At 39.4% G+C, this 23,720-nt stretch overlaps 1 protein-coding gene across 6 annotated transcripts in view; it reads left to right on the top strand.

The window, feature by feature from the left end:
- LCLAT1 (lysocardiolipin acyltransferase 1) overlaps positions 1-23,720 on the top strand; it is a 105,908-nt gene that overhangs the window by 32,549 nt on the left and 49,639 nt on the right. For 5 of the 6 annotated variants that reach the window (XM_052700100.1, XM_052700108.1, XM_052700116.1 and 2 more), the window contains 3 exons: positions 5,590-5,758; positions 6,848-7,046; positions 17,433-17,579. In XM_052700100.1, the coding sequence (XP_052556060.1) occupies positions 5,594-5,758; positions 6,848-7,046; positions 17,433-17,579 (511 nt within the window). In that variant the 5' untranslated portion in view covers positions 5,590-5,593. The remainder of the gene's footprint in view (positions 1-5,589; positions 5,759-6,847; positions 7,047-17,432; positions 17,580-23,720) is intronic. The other variant, XM_052700132.1, reaches the window with a different exon arrangement.

Raw genomic sequence — 23,720 nt, 5'->3', positions numbered from 1 at the left:
TAATGTTGTTTAAGGGGATTGCAGTGAGGTGGGGGTCGGCCTCTTCTCCCAGTAGCAGTGATAGGGTAAGAGGGAATGGCCTTAAGTTGTGCCAGGGAAGATTCGGGTTGGATATTAGGAAAAACGTCTCAGAAGGAGCAGTGAGGTGGTGGTACAGGCTGCCTGGTGAGGAGGTGAAGTCACGGCCCTTGGAGGTATTCACTAACCATGGAGACGTGGCACTGAGGGACAATGTCAGGGTGTGATGGGGATGGGATGGGATTGGACTTGGTGGTCTTTTCCGGCCTTACTGACTCTATGATTCCAGTTCAGTAGTGTAGGCTAAATCTTGTTTGTTTGTTTTTTTAATTGGATTTGGAAGACAACTAAACTGTACAAGAAACTCAAATTGTCCTGAAACTGTTCAGGAAATGTGAAGCATGTGTTGAGTCTACTACTGTGAGACTTCAAGCTTTAACTTTAGAGGAACCTTCTTGTTTCTAAACAGATATATTTGTGTGCATCTTTTGCACACTTCTAAGCCATAGAAAGAGTTGGGAAGAAAAACTTAAGAGCGTGATCTCTACAGCAAATTCACAGATCCTATTTAAGGCCTTCTGAAAACATCATAATAAGCCATGGTTTGTCTTTCCAGCTATATCTTAAATAAAATCATAAAGATGATAAATGAACTGAACCAGAATACCAGATCACAGGAAGATGCCTCTACTTTATGTTACTATGCAAAAACTGCATGGAATTGTGGAATAAATTCAAGAAAATATTTTAATTAAGATGAGCTTGACAGAAATGCAGTTGCTTTGGGAAATAATTTATCCCATCGTAGCCAAGAATTTTTAGAATTAACTAAAATGTAAAACAAAAACTGTATTTTAAGAATTACTGTTTCCTGTTACCTGGAGACAGCGCATGTTTTCCTTCTGCTATGGCGACAAGAACAAGAAGAGTATCTCAATAACTTGGAGTTCTGCCACAAAACAGATGAAGAGCTCTAAACCCAGAACGTGGATGCTGTCTTTCTGTTTGCAGCTTTGAGTCTGAGTCTCAAAATAGTTTTGACCATCTTCCCGCAGCTCTGATAGAGCTCCAACAGAGAGTGGCTCTGAAAAGGACAGAAGTCTTTATGTATTCCAAATCCAGGGCTAACTACTGCTATAGGAAGAGAGAGTTGTCAACAGCAATAAGGAAGTACTTTTGTACTTTGAAAATGCTTGGTTTCTGTTGCTCAGACTTTCCATGTAATCGTTTGATTGATTTCTTGGGTATCTCATCTCTCGAATGAATCAGCTCTGGGTTTTCTCTGTTTTCAGATTTTCACTTTTGCATCAGGCCATTTGTACAAGTTCTCATGAGGTACCTTTCCAGTGTGGTTGCTTTTGCAATCATGTTTTGAAACTCTTGGTGTGTACTTTTGCATTTTTCATTAAATGCATATGCTAGACTTAGGGTAGGTGATGTGTGTGTACAAGAACACTCTGGTTCCAAGCTAGGTGTGAGATAGGAGTAGAGTTATCATACTCCTGGGCTGGTGCAGTCCCAAGCACTAATATAGACTGAATGGAGAATGGCATGAGGGAAGCCCTCAGGAGAAGGATTTGAGGGTGCTGGTTGATGAAAGACTCGGTGTGAGCCAGCAGTGTGCACTCACAGCCCAGGCCAACCATGTTCTTGGTCACATGAAGAGAATCGTGACCAGCAGGTTGAGGGAGGTCATTCTGAAGGAGCGTTTTTAATCACGTAACCTGTTGTCCAGGCTGTAATTCCATCATGTGCACCCACAAACAAGAGCAAATGAATTGGGAGTGTTAACAATGTCACCTGGTTACTAAAATGGTCTTGCTGACTGCTGCGTGCAGGAGGCCAGCTGGATGGTTACGCTCTGCTGTTCTTCACCTTAGCACAGGGTTCTTTCTTTGCAGTTCTGCTTGAATTCATTAGGAGCTGTTTTTCTGTTTCTCATATGTGCTTTCATGGTATGTACTTCATTGTGCTGGAAGTTAGTCAGTGGCAAGCTCTATCCATTATTCTACATGAAAGCATGCGTGCAAGTGTGAAGGTAATATGTTTTATTTACATACGTAATGAACAAAATGCAGTATGTATCACAGTTTCAAAATGTACCTGCAAGAGATGAATGACAAAAACACATGTTATCTTTCTTCTAGCTGTGAGTGTCCCTGTTCATTTCAGGGGGAGTTGCACTAGATGATATTTAAAGGTTCCTTCTAACTGAAATGATTCTGTGGTTTCTATGATCTTCTGTGTTTAGGAATAAGCATGGCAGTGGTCATCCCAGTGGGATGCAGTATATATTTATATACTGTTACAATGAACAAAATGCTGCTGGAGTGCAGGTGAAAGAAGGGAAACTTCAGAACTTCCCCAAGTCTTTACCATAGCTCACATACTTCAATCTTGAAAAAAAAAGAAATTATGTTTACAAGACAGTCTTCTATATAAAATACAGAAAGGATTTTTCTTAAATATTTGGCTCCGTGCTATAATTTGAGGGAAGGAATAATGTAAACTGAAAAGCTCAGTCTGCAAGCAAGTGACCTAGATTGCTTTCAAAAAGACTTTGGGAGGATGGCAGAGCAGTGCCTTCTCTTAGGAAAACTGTGGGTATCTGGGTGCTGTCAGCTGTGTCCTGGGGCCGGGGTGGCAGACAGATGTGTGCGTGCCTGCTGTGCTGAGCGGTGGCTCTGAGCAGCCTCCAAGAGAACCGCTGCAGCTGGCTGAAGCTGACCAAGTGCTGTGCTTGTGCTGCTGGTGGGTTGGAAAGCTGTTTTCAGTTGTTTTGCTGTGTTTGTTCCTCAAAAAGTGCGTGTGCCTGATCAGATCAGTGATATTGAACTTTAATGCTGTCTGTTCCCTTTTGCAGGACTCAAATCTGGGAATTTTAGGAAGAGTGTTTCTAGACCTGCTACAATTAGTGCTTTCCTTTGCCTGCTGCTATTTCTTTTATTCTCTGGGTTTCTTTTGCCCTCAGCTGTTTGTTTCAGCCTTCCTTCCTTCACTGCTGTACCACATACAAGAAAGCATGTAGAGCAGTTGGCGCAGTGCTCTTCAAGGACCCTTTGATATGTTAAAATAGATCCTATTAGTGTGTGCAGATGTGACCAGCTGGTTCTTCATGCCTTGCTTCTTGCAACAAAAAGAGGGCTGTGCACTCCAGAATGTAAACAGTGTGTAGTTTTTTAAACAACTTCAAATTCTACTCTTTCCAAAATCTTTCTGATACAGCTATCAGTAGTTAACGTTTAGTGTTACTCTTCTTGCCGTGCTGCAGAAATCAAGTTTGGTACAACTTTGTTTCCTTCATACGCTGACAAATCTGTATGGTCTCTGCTCTCAGCCTTCCTTCAAAAATGCACATGATGAAGCTGTTTAAACATAAAATCATCCCCAAATGCTGTTACTTTTTTGTGAGTTATCAGTGTCAAGTAGAAGAAGCAGGTTTCTGTGCTAGCGACAATCGGGATGTGGTTTTTGACTTTGGAATACTTTGCTGTGGAAACAATATTGCTATGGACGTGGCACAAAACAAGCTTGAGATAAATCACGAATGTACACAAGTCTTAATGGATTAAATCTTAGAGTACACAAGTCTTAATGGATTACTTTTCCATTGCTGACTTCCAATTAAGAACACCAGCTTCCTGTTTTTCTTCTTTTGAAGTCCTGTCCATCTGAGCTCTTACAATTTCTAAAATAGCCTGTCGAAACAAGAATTCAGTGAAGTGACTGGAAAGTGACTTCTACTTAACCTTTCGTTTTATAAACAATTGGCTGAGCTGTAAATAGTTGAAAACAGTCTATATTTAGGCCCTAATTTAAAGAACTGATATTTCCACATCTGCTTTGTCATAACTGGTAGTAGTTGCTAAATTATGAAAGCTCACAGCTATTACAGTTGCTTGGAGGATCGCTGCGTGTTCTGCCATAATGCATTCAGAAGCTCTGTGCGTTGTGCATTTGTAATAAGGCAGTCTAGCAGCTAGCATAGGCACTGAATTACTTCAAGTGTCAGTGACTTTCTCAAGCAAAAGCTATTGGCTTTTTGGAAAATAACTGAGAAGGACAGTGGAAGTACAGCAGACTTCAAAGAGTCAGAAATGCACTAAGAGTGAGCTGGGAGACTGCAGATGCTGCTTGCCTGCTCTGTTGCGTTGAAAAGGAAGATCTTGCTCAGAATGACTGATCAGTTGTAAGTTCAAATAGTTTCTGAAGGTCAGACATTGATCCTGGTTAGACAGTAAGGCAAACTTCTGTAATTATGGGCTTAGAAAGAAGAAACAAGATGGAGAAGTAAAAAAGCAAAGTTTCTTATCTTTAGAAATTGCTAATGTTTGTACTTTACTTATGTCAAATATCTCATTGGTATTGGGACCTATATCGTACAACATCTTTGGCGATGCAAACAGTGGGACTGGGTGCATCCACAGCAGGTTTGCTGACAGCACCAAGCTTTGTGATGTAAACAGCACAATGGAGAGGAGGAACCTGGCCAGGCTGGAGAGGTGGGCCCATATAAACTTCACGAAGTTCAGCTAGGCCAAGTGCAAAGTGCTGCATGTAGCTCAGGGCAATCCCAAGCACAAATATAGGCTGGATGGAGAATGAATTGAGAACATCTCTGAGGAGATGGGAGCTGGAGATGTTTATTGATGAAAAATGGCACATGGGCTGGCAGTGTGTGCTTGCAGCTCAGAAAGCCAACTGTATCCTGGGCTGCTTTCAAAAGAAGTGTGGCCAGCAGAGTGAGGGAGGTGATTGTCCTCCTCTACTCTATTCTCTTGAGGCCCTACCTGCTGCACTGTGTTCAGCTCTGGGGTCCCCAGTACAGGAAGGACTAGGAACAGTTGGAACAGGGGCTCTGAAGATGATCAAAGAGCTGCAATGCCTCTCTTGTGAAGAAAGGCAGAGAGAGCTGACTTGTTCTGCCTGCAGAAGGCTCTGGGGAGCCCTCATTGCAGCCTTCCAGTACTTGATGGAAACTGAGGAGCAAGAGGACTTTTTACATGGTCTGATAGTAATAGGAGAAGGGAGAATGGCTTTAAGCTATAAGTGGAGAATTAGATTGGATGCGAGGTGGAAATTATTAAGAGGGTGGTGGTTGCCCACAGAGCTGGGGGTGCCCCATTACTGGAGGTGCCCAAGACCAGGCTGGTTGGGCCCTGGTTGGGGGTAGCCCTGCCCTGGGCAGGAGTAGGGCTGGGTGGGCTTTAAGGACCCTTCCAAGCAAAACTGTTTCACAGTAAGGCGTCTTCTGTGCCTTCCCATGTTAAAAAGTAGCCTTCTTAAGATTTCAGAATGGAACTGCATATTGCAGTAAGTGATGGAAATTATGTTGTAGCTGGTACTTTTTGACCGTTATGCTAGTGTGTCTTACAGATTACTGTGTTTATGTAGTTGTTCTCCAAAAGCTACTTGTGAGGTAGAACACTTTGTTTGCTTTTTGCTTTTACTATCATTTTGTGTTGTTAGCTATGAAAAGAAGGAGGAATGCTACCTCATACTGAACCTACAGGTCTGAAGAGTTCTATAATTACTTTGCCTGTCTAACATATTGCTGACTTTCTTTTTCAGAGCCATGGTGTCATGGAAAGGAATATACTTCGTAGTTGCACTGTTTTTGGGAAGTTTTTTTGGAAGTATTTTCATGCTTGGTCCTTTTCTACCTTTGATGTTTATCTCCCCGGCCTGGTATCGCTGGATCACCGACCGCATTGTGGCCACGTGGCTCACACTTCCAGTGGTAAGTTACAGTGTGAACCAAGTTCTGAGTAATTGTTCATTTTGCTTACTAATGTTTTTTTCAATAATTTGTTTTTTAAACAGGCCGTAACTTTCTTAGCCATCTGTGAAGGGTAATACTTCAGCTCAGTGAATGTTGGCTGTATTCCTGTCTACAGTCCCTCTCTTCTACAGCTTAATGTATAGATAAATCACTGCTGTGTGTTGTTTGTACTCTTGAAAAGGCCTTTTCTTGTTATCTTTATCCATTGTCAAATGCTGATCTGAGAAGAGTGGGTGAAACACTAACAAGCAAAAGGTTCTTTTAAATTGCAGAGATTCCTAAATGACTCTTCTTATAAACTTCTGCTTCCAACTGTGCTCCAGCTATCTAATTACAGAAATTACTTACTGTATGGTATGCACTGCTGACCTTCGCTATTCTCTGACTTAATCCTCATAGAATTTAGTTCATCTAGTTATATTAGACAAACGGTCTCAGGTCGAAAAGAAGGAATTCCTTTAGAGATAAAGTTGTCCTCACATTGCATCAACTCTGTAGCTGGGGGTTTCTTCTTTGAGCTCTTCCTGTAGAAAGGTGATGTGCATAAGGTCTCTCCCTTCATCTCCTCTCCAGAAATCAAGGGACTTTGTTCCTCTGCCTTTTAAGATTTGTTTTTCTGGAATAAGATACTGTATTGGTGCTCAGAAATGCATATGTAGTGACATAAATGAAGGTTTGTTACATATCAGATTGTGGTTGTTTTTTTTTTGTTCTGTTTGTTTTGAAGGGTTGGGAGGTTCATCTTCTAATATTTTACCCTTTTCTCCTTTACTAACTGCAATGAAATTAGGAGGTAAGCAATAATTATCAGTGAAGAGAATATAGGGACTGTAATTTCTTGCTGCGATGAAATATAGCTGAGTACTGATAGTGTCACAATCTTGATCCTTGTTGAAAAACTGTTTTTTTATTAGGAAACAAATTTGTTTACCAGTGATAGTGAGCGTGAACAAATGAAGTGATGTCACTGAGATTAATTTGCATTGATGATAGACTGTTGTTTTTCTTCGGTGAGTAAAGTCATAAAATTAGATGTATTATTTGTAGGCTTTGCTGGAGATGGTGTTTGGTGCCAAGGTGGTTGTCACTGGTGATGGATTTGTTCCTGGAGAAAGGAGTGTCATTATCATGAACCATCGCACACGAATGGACTGGATGTTCCTGTGGAACTGCCTGCTGCGATACAGCTACCTCAGACTTGAAAAAATCTGTCTCAAATCCAGTCTCAAAAGCATTCCAGGATTTGGTAGGTCTCTAAATGTTTTAATTGGAAGGGAAGATCTGTTCAGAAATTCTTTTGCACAGCATTGTTTATGCCCAAGTTTGAATTCTATTTCAGTTTAAAAAAAAAATATATCTTCTCTTAAATATATGTAGTATACAAGATCCTTTGTCTTCAAAGGGATCCCTGGACTGCATGCTTAAGCATTTATTTGTAAAAATATTGCTACTTTTTTCACTGAAAGTAAATTTCAAGTTGTAAATTCGATAATTTCAGAGAAGATTTTAAAATTCTTCATGGTCTTTTTCAACACTTTAGCTTTGGTGGGACATGAAATAGTCAGTATTTATAGTGCATATGATGGGAACGGATCTGAGTTGCACATACTCAGAGAAACCATTTTAGATATGCCAAAAATTGCTGCCTAAGTGGTTCCTGAACAAATCAACAAACTTATCTGAAATAAAAGCATCCCTTTTGCATTATATTTATCTCTTAGATTTATTTGCTGTTTTATACAAAACCAGCTTGGGCAGAACATGAGTCAACTTTATCATGTTGAAAGAGTAACCTTATTTATGGTTGCTTTTTGTCAGGTCATTTATCTGAACAGATAATTCTGGCAGCATTCCATAAGGAGGAACTCTCATACTGTTGTGCTTATGCTGCATTCACTTGCCGGGTATTTAGTCCTAAGTAAAAGCTGCAACTAGGTAACCCACTTTTTTTCCTAATATTCAAACATGGTCAGTTTTACTTGACAAAAGACATCTCCTCTAGCATTACAGGAAATGAGAAAATACGTATTTAGATAAATGTTTTCAGAACACAGTGGAGATGTTTTGAAGTCTTGGAATCAGCTGCACATGCAACTTTTAAAGGAAATATTGGAAGATGGAATCCAGGATAATGCTCTGCAAGTCTGATAGATTAATCTTCAAAAGAAGCGTGTTTTTGGGTTGTTTTTTTTTTTTTCTGTAACTAAGTGTGTGTGTGCCTGCTTAGTATTAGAATGCCTTTAATAAAACTCGAAGGTCAGCTCAAGAGTCTGGGATGTTATGTGTGCCTGGCAAAAGTTTGCTCCTGAAAACGCCTCTAGCTGCTCAGAAGTTTTTCAGTCCGCAGAACATAAACTTAGCATATCTAAGAGATGTGATGAATGAGCTCTGGCAAGCAATCTTACCTGCTCACAATAACATCTTGGTTCAAAGTTCTGACTTAGGTGCTTAAGCTACTGCTGGCATTCTGGATTTGTACTCCATATTGTTAACTGCGATGGTTGAGGTGGTACAAACAGACACTTCTTTTGTTCTTGTTATGGGATGACAGTTCCTGGCAGTAGAGTGGATGCCTGGATCTGTAGTGTTATGAACTGCTAGTTACGTGCCAGATCCTTAAATATCCTCTGCAGTATATGTGCTTTGAGTAATTTTGATTGCAGCGTTGATATTTTAGCTTAATTTTTAGTAAACTATTAATCTAATTTATCACAGGAGGAAGTTCAGCCAAACCACATCCTTGACTCAAGCCATAATTTGATAGTCTAAGTCATGAATGATAAGTGTCTATTCAACTGCAGTATATCTAAAAAGAGGCCTTAGAAATTCAAATCTCCCTGTTCAGTCAGCCTGTATTTGGGGTAGCAGATTCTTGCAAAAATGAAGTATTCTCAATAGATGGCAACTGAATGGTGAGACTCTTGGATTAAATGAAGTTTGACAAAAGATTTCATTATGAAATTACGTTTGGGGTGGATGTTGATGCAGAGAATGGTGTCCATAAAGAATAACCCTGCAGTAAAAGTGGAGTTTCTTCTATTTACCTCTAGTGGCACTGCTGCGTTATGTGATAGACCTTCAGTAGGCTTTTGCCAGATGTTGTTTGTTGAAGTGTGTTCTGTGGTTTTTACATAAACATTTTGCTAATTTTATAAGTTTTAAGGCCAGAATATAGCTTAAAAATCAGGTGGACAGTTTCAGTGCACTGCAGCTATGGTTCAGTACATTATGTATTGATCATTAAGGTATGTATGAGATTCTCCTGCTCCAAGTGATATAAATGGTAGGTAGAGCAAGGCTGTGAATGGAAATAGATCCAGAGTCCTTGTCACCTCCTTTGTAGGTGAAAAGTGTAAAGGTATCGTATTTAATAAGTCTATATTGCAAGTTGGCAATTATTTCCAGTTAGTTATAATTAAAATCAGAAGAGAGTATTTCAAGGAGAAGCATAGAGTCACTTATCTAGTTGTTAAGTTATTAATTCTTTGCATTCCAATATATCCAAAAACTTTAACTTGATTAAATGTGAGCCTTAAATAAAGAAACCCAGCAGAAAAACAGATGGACCTTCTTTCCTGGAACCGTACCTTTGGCTTGATGAATTGTGTGCAGTAAAGTTTTTGAAAAGTGGTATTAAATTTCAGAAACATTCTTGCAGCATTTCAGTACAACTTGCCCAGGCTGGAGTCTCAGGAGAGCGCTGCTCTGCTCTGAGCTGTTGCTGCAGTTTCTCATATGACATCATCAGCAATTACTGACATACTCTGCAATGTCAGTTTTCAAGGAGAATTTCTAATAGCGTTGTCAGTTTCCTGCACAGCTGACAAGATAGGACTTTTGTACAATTATAGATACGCACATTTTATATTTTCCATTAAAAAAAGTAGCAGAGGAAGTGATAGAGGTGGTGATGCTCTTGTGTTCAACATACGCTGTGGAATACATAATGTCCAGATAGGTTCCAAGGAGCATGCACAGTAATGTCAGATGACCAGGTAACGACTAAGTGATGAGTTAGTTGCACCTTTTCATGTTTTCTTCGTAGTTTCATTTGTACAAGCCTTGATTTGACATGAATTTCAAAGGAACTGGAACTAGAGATGTATTTCAGTGATTGGCAATTTGGACATGCTCGTTGTTGTAGGATTTTTAACTCCTGGTGGGCTTGCAGTCATACATCGATTTTAGTGCCTAAATGTGCCTCAGCATTTGTCCAACAAAAATCAATTAGTTTTTCATTACATTTGATCGCTCTCAGAGAAATGGGTGGAAAAATGAGAGGGTAACTAGGGGTAACACAACAATTCATGGCTGCTGTGTGAGATAATGTTCATTCTGGTTTTGCTTAACGGAATGGAAAAGATAACATAGTATCTGAGTGCACAAATGGAAAGTATGAAGGTGCTTTAAGCACTGCTGATGGACAGATCTTGAAGACTTAACGTTTTAAAAACTGTTTGCTAAGCCTGGAGTGCATTGTGGCAGAAAACGTCAAGGCGATAAAGGAAAAAAAAAAGCAACCAGTAAAATAAGCAAAACTGGCAAATCTAGAGTAGTTAAGATCTGAGTTAACTGACTAACTCTGCCCAGATCTTCATCTGTGTATACAAGTAATTGTATGGCTAATATTGCTCTTACATAGACTGTAGGATGAAGGAGCTTTTTGGTTATTTACCACTTGTCTATTCACTCAAGTTTGTAACTCTCAAAGGGCCAAATCTAACTTGAGCCTTGTTTTGTTAAGTACCGGGGAAGAAGAGGATTTGTGATTTATTGCAGCACTAGGCTTAGCCCCACCAGTATTCTCCTTCAGTCATTGGATCCATTATAGCTGTCCATGTGTGTGAGCTTAGCCTGAAGCAAATTCAAAGAATTTGAGCCATCTGAGTTTTCCGTGAAGCAGGACAAAACAGCTCCAATTATCCTGCCTTTGCCATGGGCTAAGAGCGTACATACAGTCAGTTGTATGTATGTGATGGATCGGCTATCTTGAAGTAAAATATTGGTGTAGCTAACCTTACAAAATACTATCAGTTAACCAAAGTACAGTTACAGCAGTACACTGCAAGGAATCTGTACACATTCATATTGGCAAAGTGCTTGTGCTACTTGCAGCTGCTTCTATAGGTGAGATTGTAAATACTTCAGCATAAAGCATCTTTGTTCAGGTTACAGTGGATTGGCATTCACATTCTTATCAACAGAGCATACTGGTCTTAAAAATTAAAACTATAACCTATTGAACTTCCTAGTATAGCTCATGTTTCAGGTATCTTTGTTATGATAATATAGTCTGAAATTAGAGTTTTCAGATGTGGCATCTTGTCTTGTGGAAATTCAATTATGAGCTGCCAGAGTTAATTACTTTCTAGTTTTTATCCTAGGTGATTTTGAAAGTGGAATTTAGAGAGTATGCTCTCTAATGGAAAGCACAGTTATTATTCACGGGTGTGTGTGGCAGTGGGAGATCCTCTTGCATTCCTCTAGAGATCGCTGCAACCTCTACTCTCTTTTCTTCTCTGAAGTGACTGGATACCAATGCATGTAGCAGGAAGAATCAGAAAGAATTAGAGCTCAGTGTGTAGCTGGAGGATCACGACCTCACTGCAGTCACGGAGATGTGGTGGGACGTGGTAGTGGAGTTGCTCATTATGATGACCTGATGGACATGAGGACCTGGGAGTTGTGGCGGACAACAGGTTGGCATGAGCTGGCAGTGTGCCCTGGTGGCCAAGAAGGCCCATTGAGTCCTGGGGCGCGTTAAAAAGAGCGTAGCCAGCAGGTCGAGGGAGGTGATCCTGCCCATCCTATAGTGCCCTGGAGAGACCACATCTGGAGTACTGTGTCCACTTCTGGTCTCCGCAGGTCAAGAAAGAGAAGGAATTCTAGAGAAAGTCTGGTGGAGGGCCACAAAATGGCTAGGGGCCTGGAGCGTCTCCCTTATGAGGAAAGCCTGGGAGACTTGGATCTGTTCAGCCTGAAATAGACTGGGAGATCTTATAAATGCTCATAAATACTTAGTGGGCAGGAGTCAAGAAAATGGGGCCAGGCTCTTTTCGGTAGTGCTCAGTGACAGGGCAGTGGGCACAAACTGGAGCAGAGGAAGTTCCGTGTGACGTGAGGAAATGCTTCTTTCCGGTTGGCAGAGCACTGGAACAGGCTGTCCAGAGGGGCTGTGGAGTCTCCTTCTATGAGGATACTCAAAACCTGCCTGGATGCTTTCCTGTGCAACCTGCTGTAGGGAGCTGCTGTAGCAGATGTTGGACTTGATAATCTGTAGAGGTCCCTGCCAAGCTCTACGATTCTATGATTTATTGACAAAAAGACATGTGGAAGGCTTTCTTGGAGAAGCAGCATTAGGAGTGAGGGAACGATTATACATGGAAGCAAAAATGTAACTTAATTTGCTCGCAATTTTGCATGCCTTTTTCGTGTTGGAAGAAAAAAGTCTTAGGTTCCCTATCCCCAGTTTGATCTAGTTTTTACTGGATTACTCAGTGAACAAATCATAGGAATATTTTCAGATGTATACAGCAGAAATTCTCCCAACTCTATCAGGAAAAATATATGCTGTTCTATTTCCATTAAAACTTTCCTTATCCTTTATCTATAATAAAAATTCCAGTCTCTCTTTGCCACCTTTGCCTCTCCCAGACAAACATCAAAAGAGTGAGATCAGATTATAACCTTTCTCATTCTCTCCGTTGTACAAATAGCAGTTGGTGAAGAGAGTGTTTACTTTGTCTGAGCTCACCTAATAAATACAGCACAATTTGCATAGCATGTTTTTCCAATTTACATTCCTTTGCAGTTATCACTAGGTTATGCTGCTGGACCTCTATGGATCAACTCTTCAGGCCCTGTTAGTTAGGGGTAAGGTCTTTCTCTGCCCATCTCAGCTTGGCTGGTCCTACTCTCACCTGGCAGCACTGGACACCAGCTTGACTGCGAATGTGGGCTGAGAAAGCTCACCTTTGTGGAACCCAGTGCAGAGATGCAGCTTGAAAAGTTAATTATGCCCTTTTCTGCTTTCAGGTTAGGCAGCCAGTACTTTCTGTAGTCTTTACTTCTGCAGTCTTCCCTTAAGGAAGTGGAGCATCTGAAGAAGATGCCAGCCAATGGAAAAAGTATTGAATTGTGAAGAGAAAAACATCTCTCACATTCCTTTTGAATACTGAAGTTTACATTCACGATTTGACTGTGTTGCTGTATTTTTATAAAGCATTAGAAAAAGCAGCCTTTCTGCCATTCTAGCTGCTAACCCTTTGCTTTAGTTGCAAATTATGTTATTAACGATTTCATACAGAGCATCAAATCACATTTGAAATGTTATTTTAAGATAGATGTTGTAACTGAATAGGTTTAATGTTCCTTCACAGTAACTAAAGCATTTTAGTGCAAGGTTTATTTGGAAATAGCACTAATATAGTTGTAGATTTAATAGGTCGTCTGATAGTCTGTATTAAGTAAAAATAATACAATTTAGCAAATACAGAATGAATATTTGAGTGCTAAGTGCCCAAATAGGATATTTCAGAACCATGATTAAGGGATTGAATATTGAAAGAAACCTTTGTGTTTACTGTGATAGATACTGTGCATCTATTTGGATCCTGTCTTACGATTCTGTGTTTCTAGCATCGCCATTTGTTCACTCAGTCGTTGAAGAAAAAAAGGTTTGTTTCACATGTGTTGTAATAGATTGTTATTTGGTCCAAGTAATAAGCAGGCTTTGAAGTAAATACCTGTGTAAAATCTGAGTGTAAACTGAATGTGACTACAAACATAACCAAAAAACCAGATGCAGATTAAAGTAATATACAAAATCTGAAAGGGCAAGGTAATAGCGAAAGCATACGAGTGTTAAATAGATACTTTAACACAACTGAATCAGCTTTTTTCACTATGGAGCTGGGAGTGCTAGAATGGATATCCGTGAATTTTATCTCTTAGCTAGTTTTACAGTTCTAATTTGCTTAAAGAATGCATCAAATCAGATGGTAGTTCAATTCACACCACTATTAACTATGTTATTGTTAAGGAGTGTTGTTAAAAACAATTGCAAGGAGTGGAAATCGTGCATTGCAAGGCTATTTCGAGAAGCATTTCTTTAATTACTTTCCTAGTTTATGCACTTAAACCATTATGTGGAAGAAAACTTTTAATTTTTAATTTGCTTTCAGCTATTAGACATAAAACTATCCAGAAAAGTGCAGTAAAACGAATGAGTCTGATTGAACTTTCAGAAATCTGCTCAGCACACTATAAAGATCGAAACTTAACCTTGTATATATAACACTAACCCTGTTTTCCAATGTAATTTGCTGCGTGCTGACATGTTTTCCATACCTACAAAATCTGCAAAATAAGGATCTGCAAAATAAGGAGTACTTAGAATTGCGTGCTAGTTGCCTTGTGTTTTATGCAGTGAAACACTTGGAGTACCAAACTCTGATCGGACCTGTGATTTGTATGCATGATCATGAGCTTCCAAGTGGTTTCTCTGACTAAGCCTAGACATGTGGTTCACTGTTATGTCAGAAGCCTGAGCAAGGCTATGTCCCTATTGAATATACTCACTGAATAATGCTTTTATTTGACCAAGAGAACTCTTGATATGAAAAACAGTGAAAAATCTGATGGAAGAAAAGAGGGAAGATGAATGGGTAGAGTAAGGAGGCCCCATAGCTAGGCCTTACACTTTCCTTCTTAGTTTTATAGTTCTGAATCATTTATTGGATGTGTGTGTGTGGTTTAGTTTAGCAGTTGTAGGAAATACATGGATACTATTGCTGGTTACCATGAAGTGCATTGGAAATGTTATTACACCAATGTACTCAGCATGAGGAACACGCAAGAGCAGCTAGAAGTCTTGGCTCAGTCCCAGAGCTCCTACATCCTTGGCATAAGTGAAACCTACTGGGAAGAGTTCTCCTGTGACTGGTGTGTCATGTGGATGGTTCTTGTTGGTGGCAAATGTCCCTTGGCAGACCAAAGGTTTGGGGGAGATAGAAGTGTAGTCCTAAAATAAAGATTTGTAGTTGCTATTAGCATTTTTAATACAGTGCTGCAAACACTCAACCTGTATAAGCTGTAATTTGCTTTATCCCCAAGGTAGTAAGGAAACTCTTAGGTACATCTTACTTCTCTTGTTCAGAGATTTGAAGGTTCATCTTTTATTTTTTTTTCAGCTAAAAAAACAATCGTTTAAATGTCACTGTGGCTAGGTATTCTACCTAGTAAAACTTTTGTGCTGCTAACCATTTTGCAGGTTTCATTAAGAGATCTACTGTTGTATGCTTTTCCAAGCTGTATTGGTTATCGTAAATGTTGAATGTTACAAGATGTTTTCCTAATCCAACATTTCTCAAAAATCTGCAAACAGGAGAATGGTTTTTCCCCGTTCAAGTAAATGCTGCCTTTGGTTGGAAAATTCCTGTTGCCCAGCACCTTCTGGATGACCAGAACCACTGTGCAAGCAAGCACAATGTAATTACTTTTGTCAGACAATATCTTGTCCTAAACTTAATCAGCTGAACAGCATCTCTCCCTGCAGGCAGCACATGAGAAGGTACTTCCTTCTTCTTATTTTTAGATCTTGCTTATTGGCAAAATCTTTCCTTTTGCTCAATGCTATATTGAATTCCTCCACCTTCCTTTGTCCTCCCGTTTAGACCTCACATCATGTCTCAGACTGGTTCTGCGTTGTTTTTCCAGCAGCATGATGCAGACAGACTGTGGCATGGAAATCAAAGCAGGAGCCTGTTTTCATTCTGTTTAAAGACATATGTTGGCCAGCTTGTGCCACGTTTCCTCTCTTGAATCTAATAGAATGGTGAGCCATGCAAACAGCAGACATCGCCGTCACTGGTTGTATGGACCAGGACTGTGACTGAAAGCAGGAATTCACATTCATGTCACACTCCACTGGAGGCTTTAGTGCTGAACAAATGTGGAAGATTGTTCAACTTTCATAGAAGTCAGAATAGTTTGGCCTGGTGTGCTGTGCTGGAGAAAATAGGGAGGGAAACCAGGATCCTTTGCTATCTGTCATCTGACTGTTAGATAATCTGCTCTTGTAGGAGCAGTCAGGGCTTTTTTATCTAATTATATACAGATTTAAATATAGAAAAAACCTTCCAGTACACTGAATGTTATATTTAGATTATAAAATCAAACCTGTGGTTATTTGTAAAGGCTAGATGCCTCCCAACTCATTTCTGTCTTTTGTCCTTCTTCCTTGACACTGTCATTATATCACTGCCTGTTTAATTTTTCATGGCCTGTATATAACACCACCACTTAGGATAGGAATGAGGAAATGTTGGATATCTTCTGCTTTAAGGGATGTTAAGCAAGTAAAATACAAGTCACCCAAGCAGCTTTCTTGTTAGCTACAAGTGTTGTGTAATTTGATGTTCTTGGTGATGTTGAAGAAGGATCACTGGAAAGAGTTTACTGTGGAAGCTTTCATGTAATTTAAAGCCTCGTGTTCCTTGCGGAGATCCAAGGGAGAGGATGGAATCTGACAGGTTTGTTTTTTTTTCCATGGTCCCTCTCTATTGTGGACCAAAATCACATTTCCTGAGGAGCTGCTGACCTGGGACAATATCAGCGTGCTTCCCGTCTGATCACTTATTCTGCTTCTTGCTTCCCTTCCTTCCACCCACAGGCTGTGCTGAGAACTTGAGGACTAAGTTATTTAGATCTGATGTGTGATACCAAACAATAAAACAGCTTAGCACAGTACAGTTTTTGCATAAAGTAATTCAAGGGAACTGACTTGAGTACATAAAACATACAGAAAGTTTAGACAGTATGGTAAGAATGAGTGGAAGGAACTTACCAAAATGGCTGTAGAACTTTCCTAAAATGTGTTTTGCACTCTGTCTGATGGAGCTTGCTGTGTTCTTAGAGTTGTGACTGGGAGAAGGCATTTCTGTTACAGCTTAGAGGGCTTTTTTCCTTTGCTGTTTTAAAGAATTTAATTTCAGTTGGGGTGCCCCCTAGAATAACTGAATGCTGTGGTACCGTTTGGTATTTGACATAATTTTATATGAAAAGATCTCCTCTTTGTACTATTGTAGTAAAACATGTTGTAATAATAGAAGGTGGTTAAATGCCAGAACAGAGCACATTTCAACTGTGGAAGTCACATTTTAATTATTTCAAAATTGATCTTTATTTTTTCCTGCAAATGATTTGTTCAAATGTGGATGGCCTATACTGCAAAAGCTGTATGGGCAGCTACTTAAAGATGTGGGCTCACGGAATGTGCAGGGATGCACATCAGATTTGGTGGTGAACATACTGGTTTGTGCACAAAGGTTTTTTAACAAGATGCAGTTTAGAAATTTGCCAGGATTTGCTGAGACTGCATCCCAAGCATTTCCCTTCTTAATTCACGTAACCCTTTCCAGGATTCAGCTCTCTGGATATCGTTCATAATCTGAGTATCTGAGACTCATTAGGTCCAGATTGCAGAAGGCATGTTGGCTGCGTGGGCTCCATCTGCTTAGCTGATTTTAGATAAAATGGTGCGTCTGACACAATCTGTACAGTATTTAGGAATAACAGACACTGTGGCAGTATGACCATGAAATATTACTAAAGATGTATTTTTAAACTACAGGCTGGGCGATGCAGGTTGCTGCCTTTATTTTCATTCAGAGAAAATGGGAAGATGACAAGGGTCACTTCGAAAAAATGCTGCATTATTTCTGTGACATTCATGAGCCACTACAACTCCTCATCTTTCCGGAAGGAACTGATCTCACAGGTAGGATAAATTTGTTGGTTTGTGTAGTGATTGATATGGAAATTCTTTGTTATTTGTGGAAATAATTGAAAAAACATCCAAGCTAGGAGCAATACTGCATTCTCTCAGGCAGTAGAAAATGTAGTTAACGATCTTGATGTGCTAATATACCCAAGAAACACAGGCATGGTTTCACTAAGGGGTTTAACCAGTCTTCCAGAAATAACTGTTAAGTTTCAAAAGCATCCCATAATTGAAAGAGCTTAACATTGGTTAATTCTACCTTTGTACTGTATTAGAAAAATAGTTTACAAGACCTGGAATAAATTGCTTTTATGTTCGTATTTTCTATGTGACTGGGATGAACAGTGCAAAATTGTGAAAGGTGTTTGAAGATGAGAGCTAATGATTCTATTAGATTTCTTGCTTCATGTTTTAAGAGGAGAAAATGGATATACTTCTTCATTAGGCCATGTTAATTGCCTGTATCTGCATCTAAAAGAAAAAATGTTTCCTGAAAACAAATGTCAGTGTTATTGTTGTAATCAATTTAATGAGTTAAATGTTTGCTTAATTCTTAGTAAAAATATCTGTGTTAATGCAGGTGTGTTTTACAGCAGCCATAGCAAGCTGCTGACTGCTGTTGAAAAAGACTCAAATGCCAATAAAAGAAAGCATTTTATGAATGTTCTGTGGTTCTTTATGCCTGCAGCACTATTTGATAAGCATCAATTTTAAAACAGAAAACCATTACAACTAGACTTTTACCTTTTAGCTTATTTTAGATCTTTACTATACTTTCCTTTGCAGCTATTCTCAAATCATGCCTTATCGCAATGTCAGATCAGTAAATACTAGGCACGGTGTGAAAATCCATAATGGAAACTGCTATTTTCTTCTTCATGTTCCCAGTACCCTTAAACACGGATACGTAATGTTCAGATGGCATCACACTGCGGGGAGTTGTTGTCACTCGATCCTTCTTCCTAAAGGAGGATAGATCATTAAACATTCTTGGGCTGCATCACATGATATCTCTTGCTGAATTAGTAATTGTATCTAAAATTAGGAAGGGGGATGGAAATTATCTCTTTTTTTTTTTTTTTTTTTTAAATTAATGACTACCTGTATTCTGGTTGTTCTGAGTTAGGACAAATTCTTAATCTTACTCCGTGTCAGAAAATGTCTCCTTGGGTCACCCAGGTGTTTCCATTCCAAGATGGTTAAAGAGGATTGGGTTGTTCATAATTTACCCACAAATTATGTATGCCTTCCAATCTCTCCGAGTATTCCTCAGAGACAACAGATTTTAAAGGACTGAAGAAGTTCCTTATTACAATTTTAAACAAGAACTAGCTGAGGACTAAGGCAGCTGCAGAATATTAGCAGTTGTGCTGTGGAGTCCCAGAGGCAGTGGTGGGAATGTTCCCCACCCAAATGTGGAGTTCCATAAGGCAGCAGAGGGTTGTCTCTTCTCCACTGTAACTGGTTATAAACAACTCTGCCTATATTTAGGTATATGCCATCAGCTCAGAAGTTGATGCAGGTGGGATTCTTCTGTTGCTCTAGTTGTCGTTTCTCATGCTCATGTAATGCAGCATCACCTTGCAGCAACAAATAGTGTTTACTCCGTTCTCCTGGTAGCTTCAGCTACCACTGATTGATGGTGCTAATTTCCCCCCAGTCCGCTGGGCAGCCCAGGGAGGAAGCAGTGTGGTACTTCAGGGGAAAGGAGTGTTGCTGGGCAGCTCTTTGCCACTGTAATTCTTACCCTCTCAAGCTAACTGGCAGCGATACATTTACTCTTGTATAATGTTTTCAAATATTCAAGAATGAAAGATCTAAAAGAAACACAAAGTATATGTGGTCTGCTGCCTGAGCTCAAGTTGTTGAGGTACTTTGCATTGGAAGATGATGCTTAAGTAAGTTTAAAAAGTAGTAATGTCATTGAACCCTGAACAATGTGTTTGCAATCTGTGTATAAAATTGATGATTATTTTTGGTCGGTTGGTCATCTTTTCACTCTGGAGTGCTTGAAGCTTAAAGCTAAATACACCAAAGGCATTTTATTGTAATTGTTTAAGAAGTTGTTTAAGACTTTCTGAAGACTTGAAGAAAACAAACAACTCGTGCAGCCCACCATTTTGCTCATTTTTTTTGTTGATGATCCGTGTGAAGCTCTTGTAGTAACTTTCTACAAAGTAGTAAGACAACAAAAAAAGTTGCTGTACTGTTCTGAGTCTGTTCCGTAGGATCCATTGCCTGTGGATTTGTCTGCATCCCTACACGTGGTTTCTTCTTCAATTTTTCCTTTTTCTTGGGTTTCCTTTCATGTGACATTCCCACAAATCTTTCTTGCTGCTGTTTCTGCAGGAGGCATTATGTGCTGTGGTTCTCCTTCCAGCAGTCGTGTTAACTGCTGCACGCTGTGCTGAAAGCCCCAACAGGCCCACTGCCTGCAGAGGATATGCCAGCTTTTCCCATTACTAAGATCTCTACTGCTGGCAGCTCCCCTTTGTTCTGCCATTCGTTTTTCTGAAAACTCCTTAGGGCTTAACTATCTATGAATCTCTTCTCTATGCCAAACTGTGATTCCACAGACTTTTTTGTTTTTTTTTTCATAAGAAATAGCTTAAAAACCAAACAAAAGTTGGAAAGTTTGTTGATACCAAAATTTAGGCAGTTGTGATGTGAAACTATTTTATTTAGAAGATAGCTTAGTACTGTAGTACTTATCTCCTTTGTAGTAAATGTCATGTGCTGGAGTAACGCACAAACAATTACTCAAGACACGCTGGTAGAGTTTAAGAGGTAGTAGTTTGAAAACAGTACGAGCAAGAACTGCTTGATTTTTTGTTAAAAGGGTAACTGTGAGCCAATATAGCTATTATGCTCTCAATGCAAACTTCTGATAAACAGATGAATGAGAAATTGTTTAAAAAAGAGACTTTTGGACTGTCCACTTCTTCTTTCCGTCTGGTACCAGTGGCATTTGGGAGTAGTTGACGCCATGGGAATACATGTGTGCTTCTATCATAAGCCTGATTAAAGAAAAGGAAGTACGTGATATCCAAATTTCAGTGCTAATGAAAAAGGAAGAAAAGAGTTGAGAGTTGTATTGAAGTTGTCTGAGTTAGCATTCCAGTAGGATGATGAGGGTAATGTATCTTTCTTTTGAGTGATGACCAGCAAAATGCATCAGCTGGAAAATGCTGGACGTAAACACACGTGAGCTTGTTCTTTTGAGGTGATTTCATGCTGCTTATGTGTTTTTGGGGAAGCATGGACGTACCTCCTTCTTTGGCACAGATTATGGAGCTGTAGTTCCAAATCTTTACATTAGCAAGTGCAGCTCATTACTGTGTTATGGCTCCCTTCAGAGTCAAATTCTAGAGGTTTTTCTTTTAATTCAAAACTGCAGTATAAATTAAAATGGTTTTAAAAGATCAGGAGTTTGTTCACTTTTCCTTCTCTGGATTTCATGGGTATAAAGCAATTCTAAGTTCCTGAAGTATAGCTTGAAGACAAAGGAAGCAGATTAACGTAACGTCATCTTCCAGTTCACTTCAAATGAGATTCTGAGATATGGTGCCTCTGTGATGCTGCTGACGTCTGAGCTTTTCCAGCAGTAATGCAGTTACTGAGACTTCCCAACATAAATTTTGAGATAAGTGGAGGAAAAATTGCATAATTTGACAAGTGCCCTGCAGCAGTGTGGCCTCAGGTAAATGGGTCGTCTTGTGCTTGCCACCTGTCCTCCAAGTAATTGCATGGATCAGCTGAGACACTGGAACAGAAACAAGCACAACTAGTAAATGTTACCTTGTGAAATAATTGTTAGCCTATATGACAGGACTTAGATGAGGATGTAGGGAGGTTTTATGTTTGTATATAGCTATTCTAATAGGAGTTACATCTGGCTGATAGAAGATCTGTTTGTGAAAACCAACATTGTTTGCCATCATTTACCTACATCATCTGAAGTTCTTTCTTCAACAGTGTAGGGTTTGATACAGTCCTAGTTGGGTGTCTCTTAAAGGTGCACATAGCATAACCTTACCATGAGAATAAATACCTTACTGGACATTTATTGCCTTTATAATTTGTGCTCCTTTTGAAATCCAAATATGAAGTTTTTTCATAAGAACAGATCATTTAACCTAATCCTTCTTATTGGAACCAAGGCGTTAAAATAAAATGCAAAATTCATCTAATAGGAATGATGAGTGAGAGCTTAGGAGGTAGATTTATTTGGCTTAATTCTTATTTGCAGAGGAAAAAAACAGAAATATTTGTTTATAGAAAGCAATATGTTTTGTGTGTGTGTGTGTGTGAGTGAGCAACAGGGAGCGTTACCTTTTTCCAGATTATGTGAGTGGCATTTGGGGACTGGGAAGACCTAAACCAAGTTCAGTTCTGGTCCCTGCTCCAAGTGCTCCTTTATGCAGCTCGCATCACACTTGCATTTCCCCTTTTTAAGGAAGTGTCTTCATTAACAGGCTTGCAAAGGCATCCTACAGTTCTATTTCTTCTTCTTGCTTCCACCTACAAATATTACAAGTTTGCCTGCAGAATAATGAATCACCCACGCAAATTCTGCAGTGTTGACTGCTGACTAAGGGGTTTTATAGGAGGTGACTGTTGTGTAAATTCACTTAGGCTGGAGAGGATATAAAATAAATGTATTTTTAATTTCCTGCATCATTTTTTTAACCTCGAAGTTTCATGTAATATGGAACATCCAATTTTCTGGCTTTTGTTGAACTTTGTACTAAGCAGATTTGTTCTGACTTTCACTCAGAAGGTTTAAGCACAGGTGTCTCATGCAGGGATTGCAAGCAGCAGCATGCACTGAGATGCTTGCATCAGATAATGTAGCAGTCAGTGCATTTATGCAGAAATAATATCAAAATAACATACTGTTTTAAAAAATGCCAGGAGAGACAGGATGGGGAGGAAGAGTGTGATGCTTACTTTTTGGTATAGTGGAAGTCTATCCTGCGCTTTCAGGATAGCATCAAAACCCCTTTGACCTCCTTAACTTGCTGTATTACAGTATTGTAATAATAAATATAATGCAAAAAGGCCCGTGGCTTGATAGATGTTACAAATTGCAGAGGAAAATAGTTCTTCCAGAAGAGAATGATCATTGTGTTAGCTGTGTCACTTTGCTTCTAAAATCCCATTACACTAGGCTCATGAAAAGGAGGATGGAACAATCCATTATATAAAACTTACAGTCCAGAGACAAGAGGGGCACAAACAAATGGAATATAAGGAAATAGCTGATGAGTGTTGGCTGGAGCACCAGTGTCCAGCTGTTCACATTTTTAGAAAGGCATTGTAGTAAATGGAAATTAAGAAGATGCTTTGCAGATGTTTACAGTGAAATCTTTCCAAGTACAAGGAGATGAGTGTGAGTTTTATTTCAATGCAGTGAGCAGCACAGGTTCTGACTTTATTTACAGGGTAAAGAAAAATAAGCTGCCTATTTACTCATTGTTTTGTATGTTGTGCAAGTAGAAGTGTTCAGCAGACAGAACTTGTTTTCGTGCTGCCCTTTGTAACAGAAGTGCTAGTGAGCAGGCATATAGAGGAGTAGTTTCTGGGTGCACACAAACACTGTGCAGTTTAAGATGCTTAAGGTTTTGATTGTTTTAAACTGCTCAGCTAATGTGGAACTGCATAGCACTTTTGTCTCAAAGCTTTGACCCGATTTGCAGATTTGAAATCTTAATTTGCATATGCAGAAAATGAAGTAGAAGCTTATAGTGTCTTTTGGAAGAAACAGCACAGTAGCTTAAAAACTTTGTGATGAACTATTTTTAAGCACATTACTTGAATCATCACAGAATTTGGAAAAGAGCTTTAGAGCTTTTGACTTGTGTATTTTTTGGAGGAAACCTAGTGGTCATTGTCCTAACAGTACAATACAGTTATGGCTGTAAGATAGAGCCCAGCTTTTCAGATGAACGTTTAATACTTAGGGGATTATTCTTCTCTGCCACTCCAAGCCTTGCTTATGACTCATTTTTCAAGTTTTGCCACAACAGAGGCAAGGATCCTACAGGCAAGTTCCCTTCACTGATTCACAATAGTCTATTTTCAACACTGAAATAGCAGTCTAGCAGTCAAAAATAGGTACTCCAGTCACGAGAGCCA

Source organism: Tympanuchus pallidicinctus, unplaced genomic scaffold (assembly GCF_026119805.1).
Source record: "Tympanuchus pallidicinctus isolate F22 unplaced genomic scaffold, pur_lepc_1.0 scaffold1, whole genome shotgun sequence".
NCBI classification, from domain to species: domain Eukaryota; kingdom Metazoa; phylum Chordata; class Aves; order Galliformes; family Phasianidae; genus Tympanuchus; species Tympanuchus pallidicinctus.
Note: the sequence above shows the minus strand (reverse complement) of the source record. Positions and strands in the feature narration are given on the sequence as shown.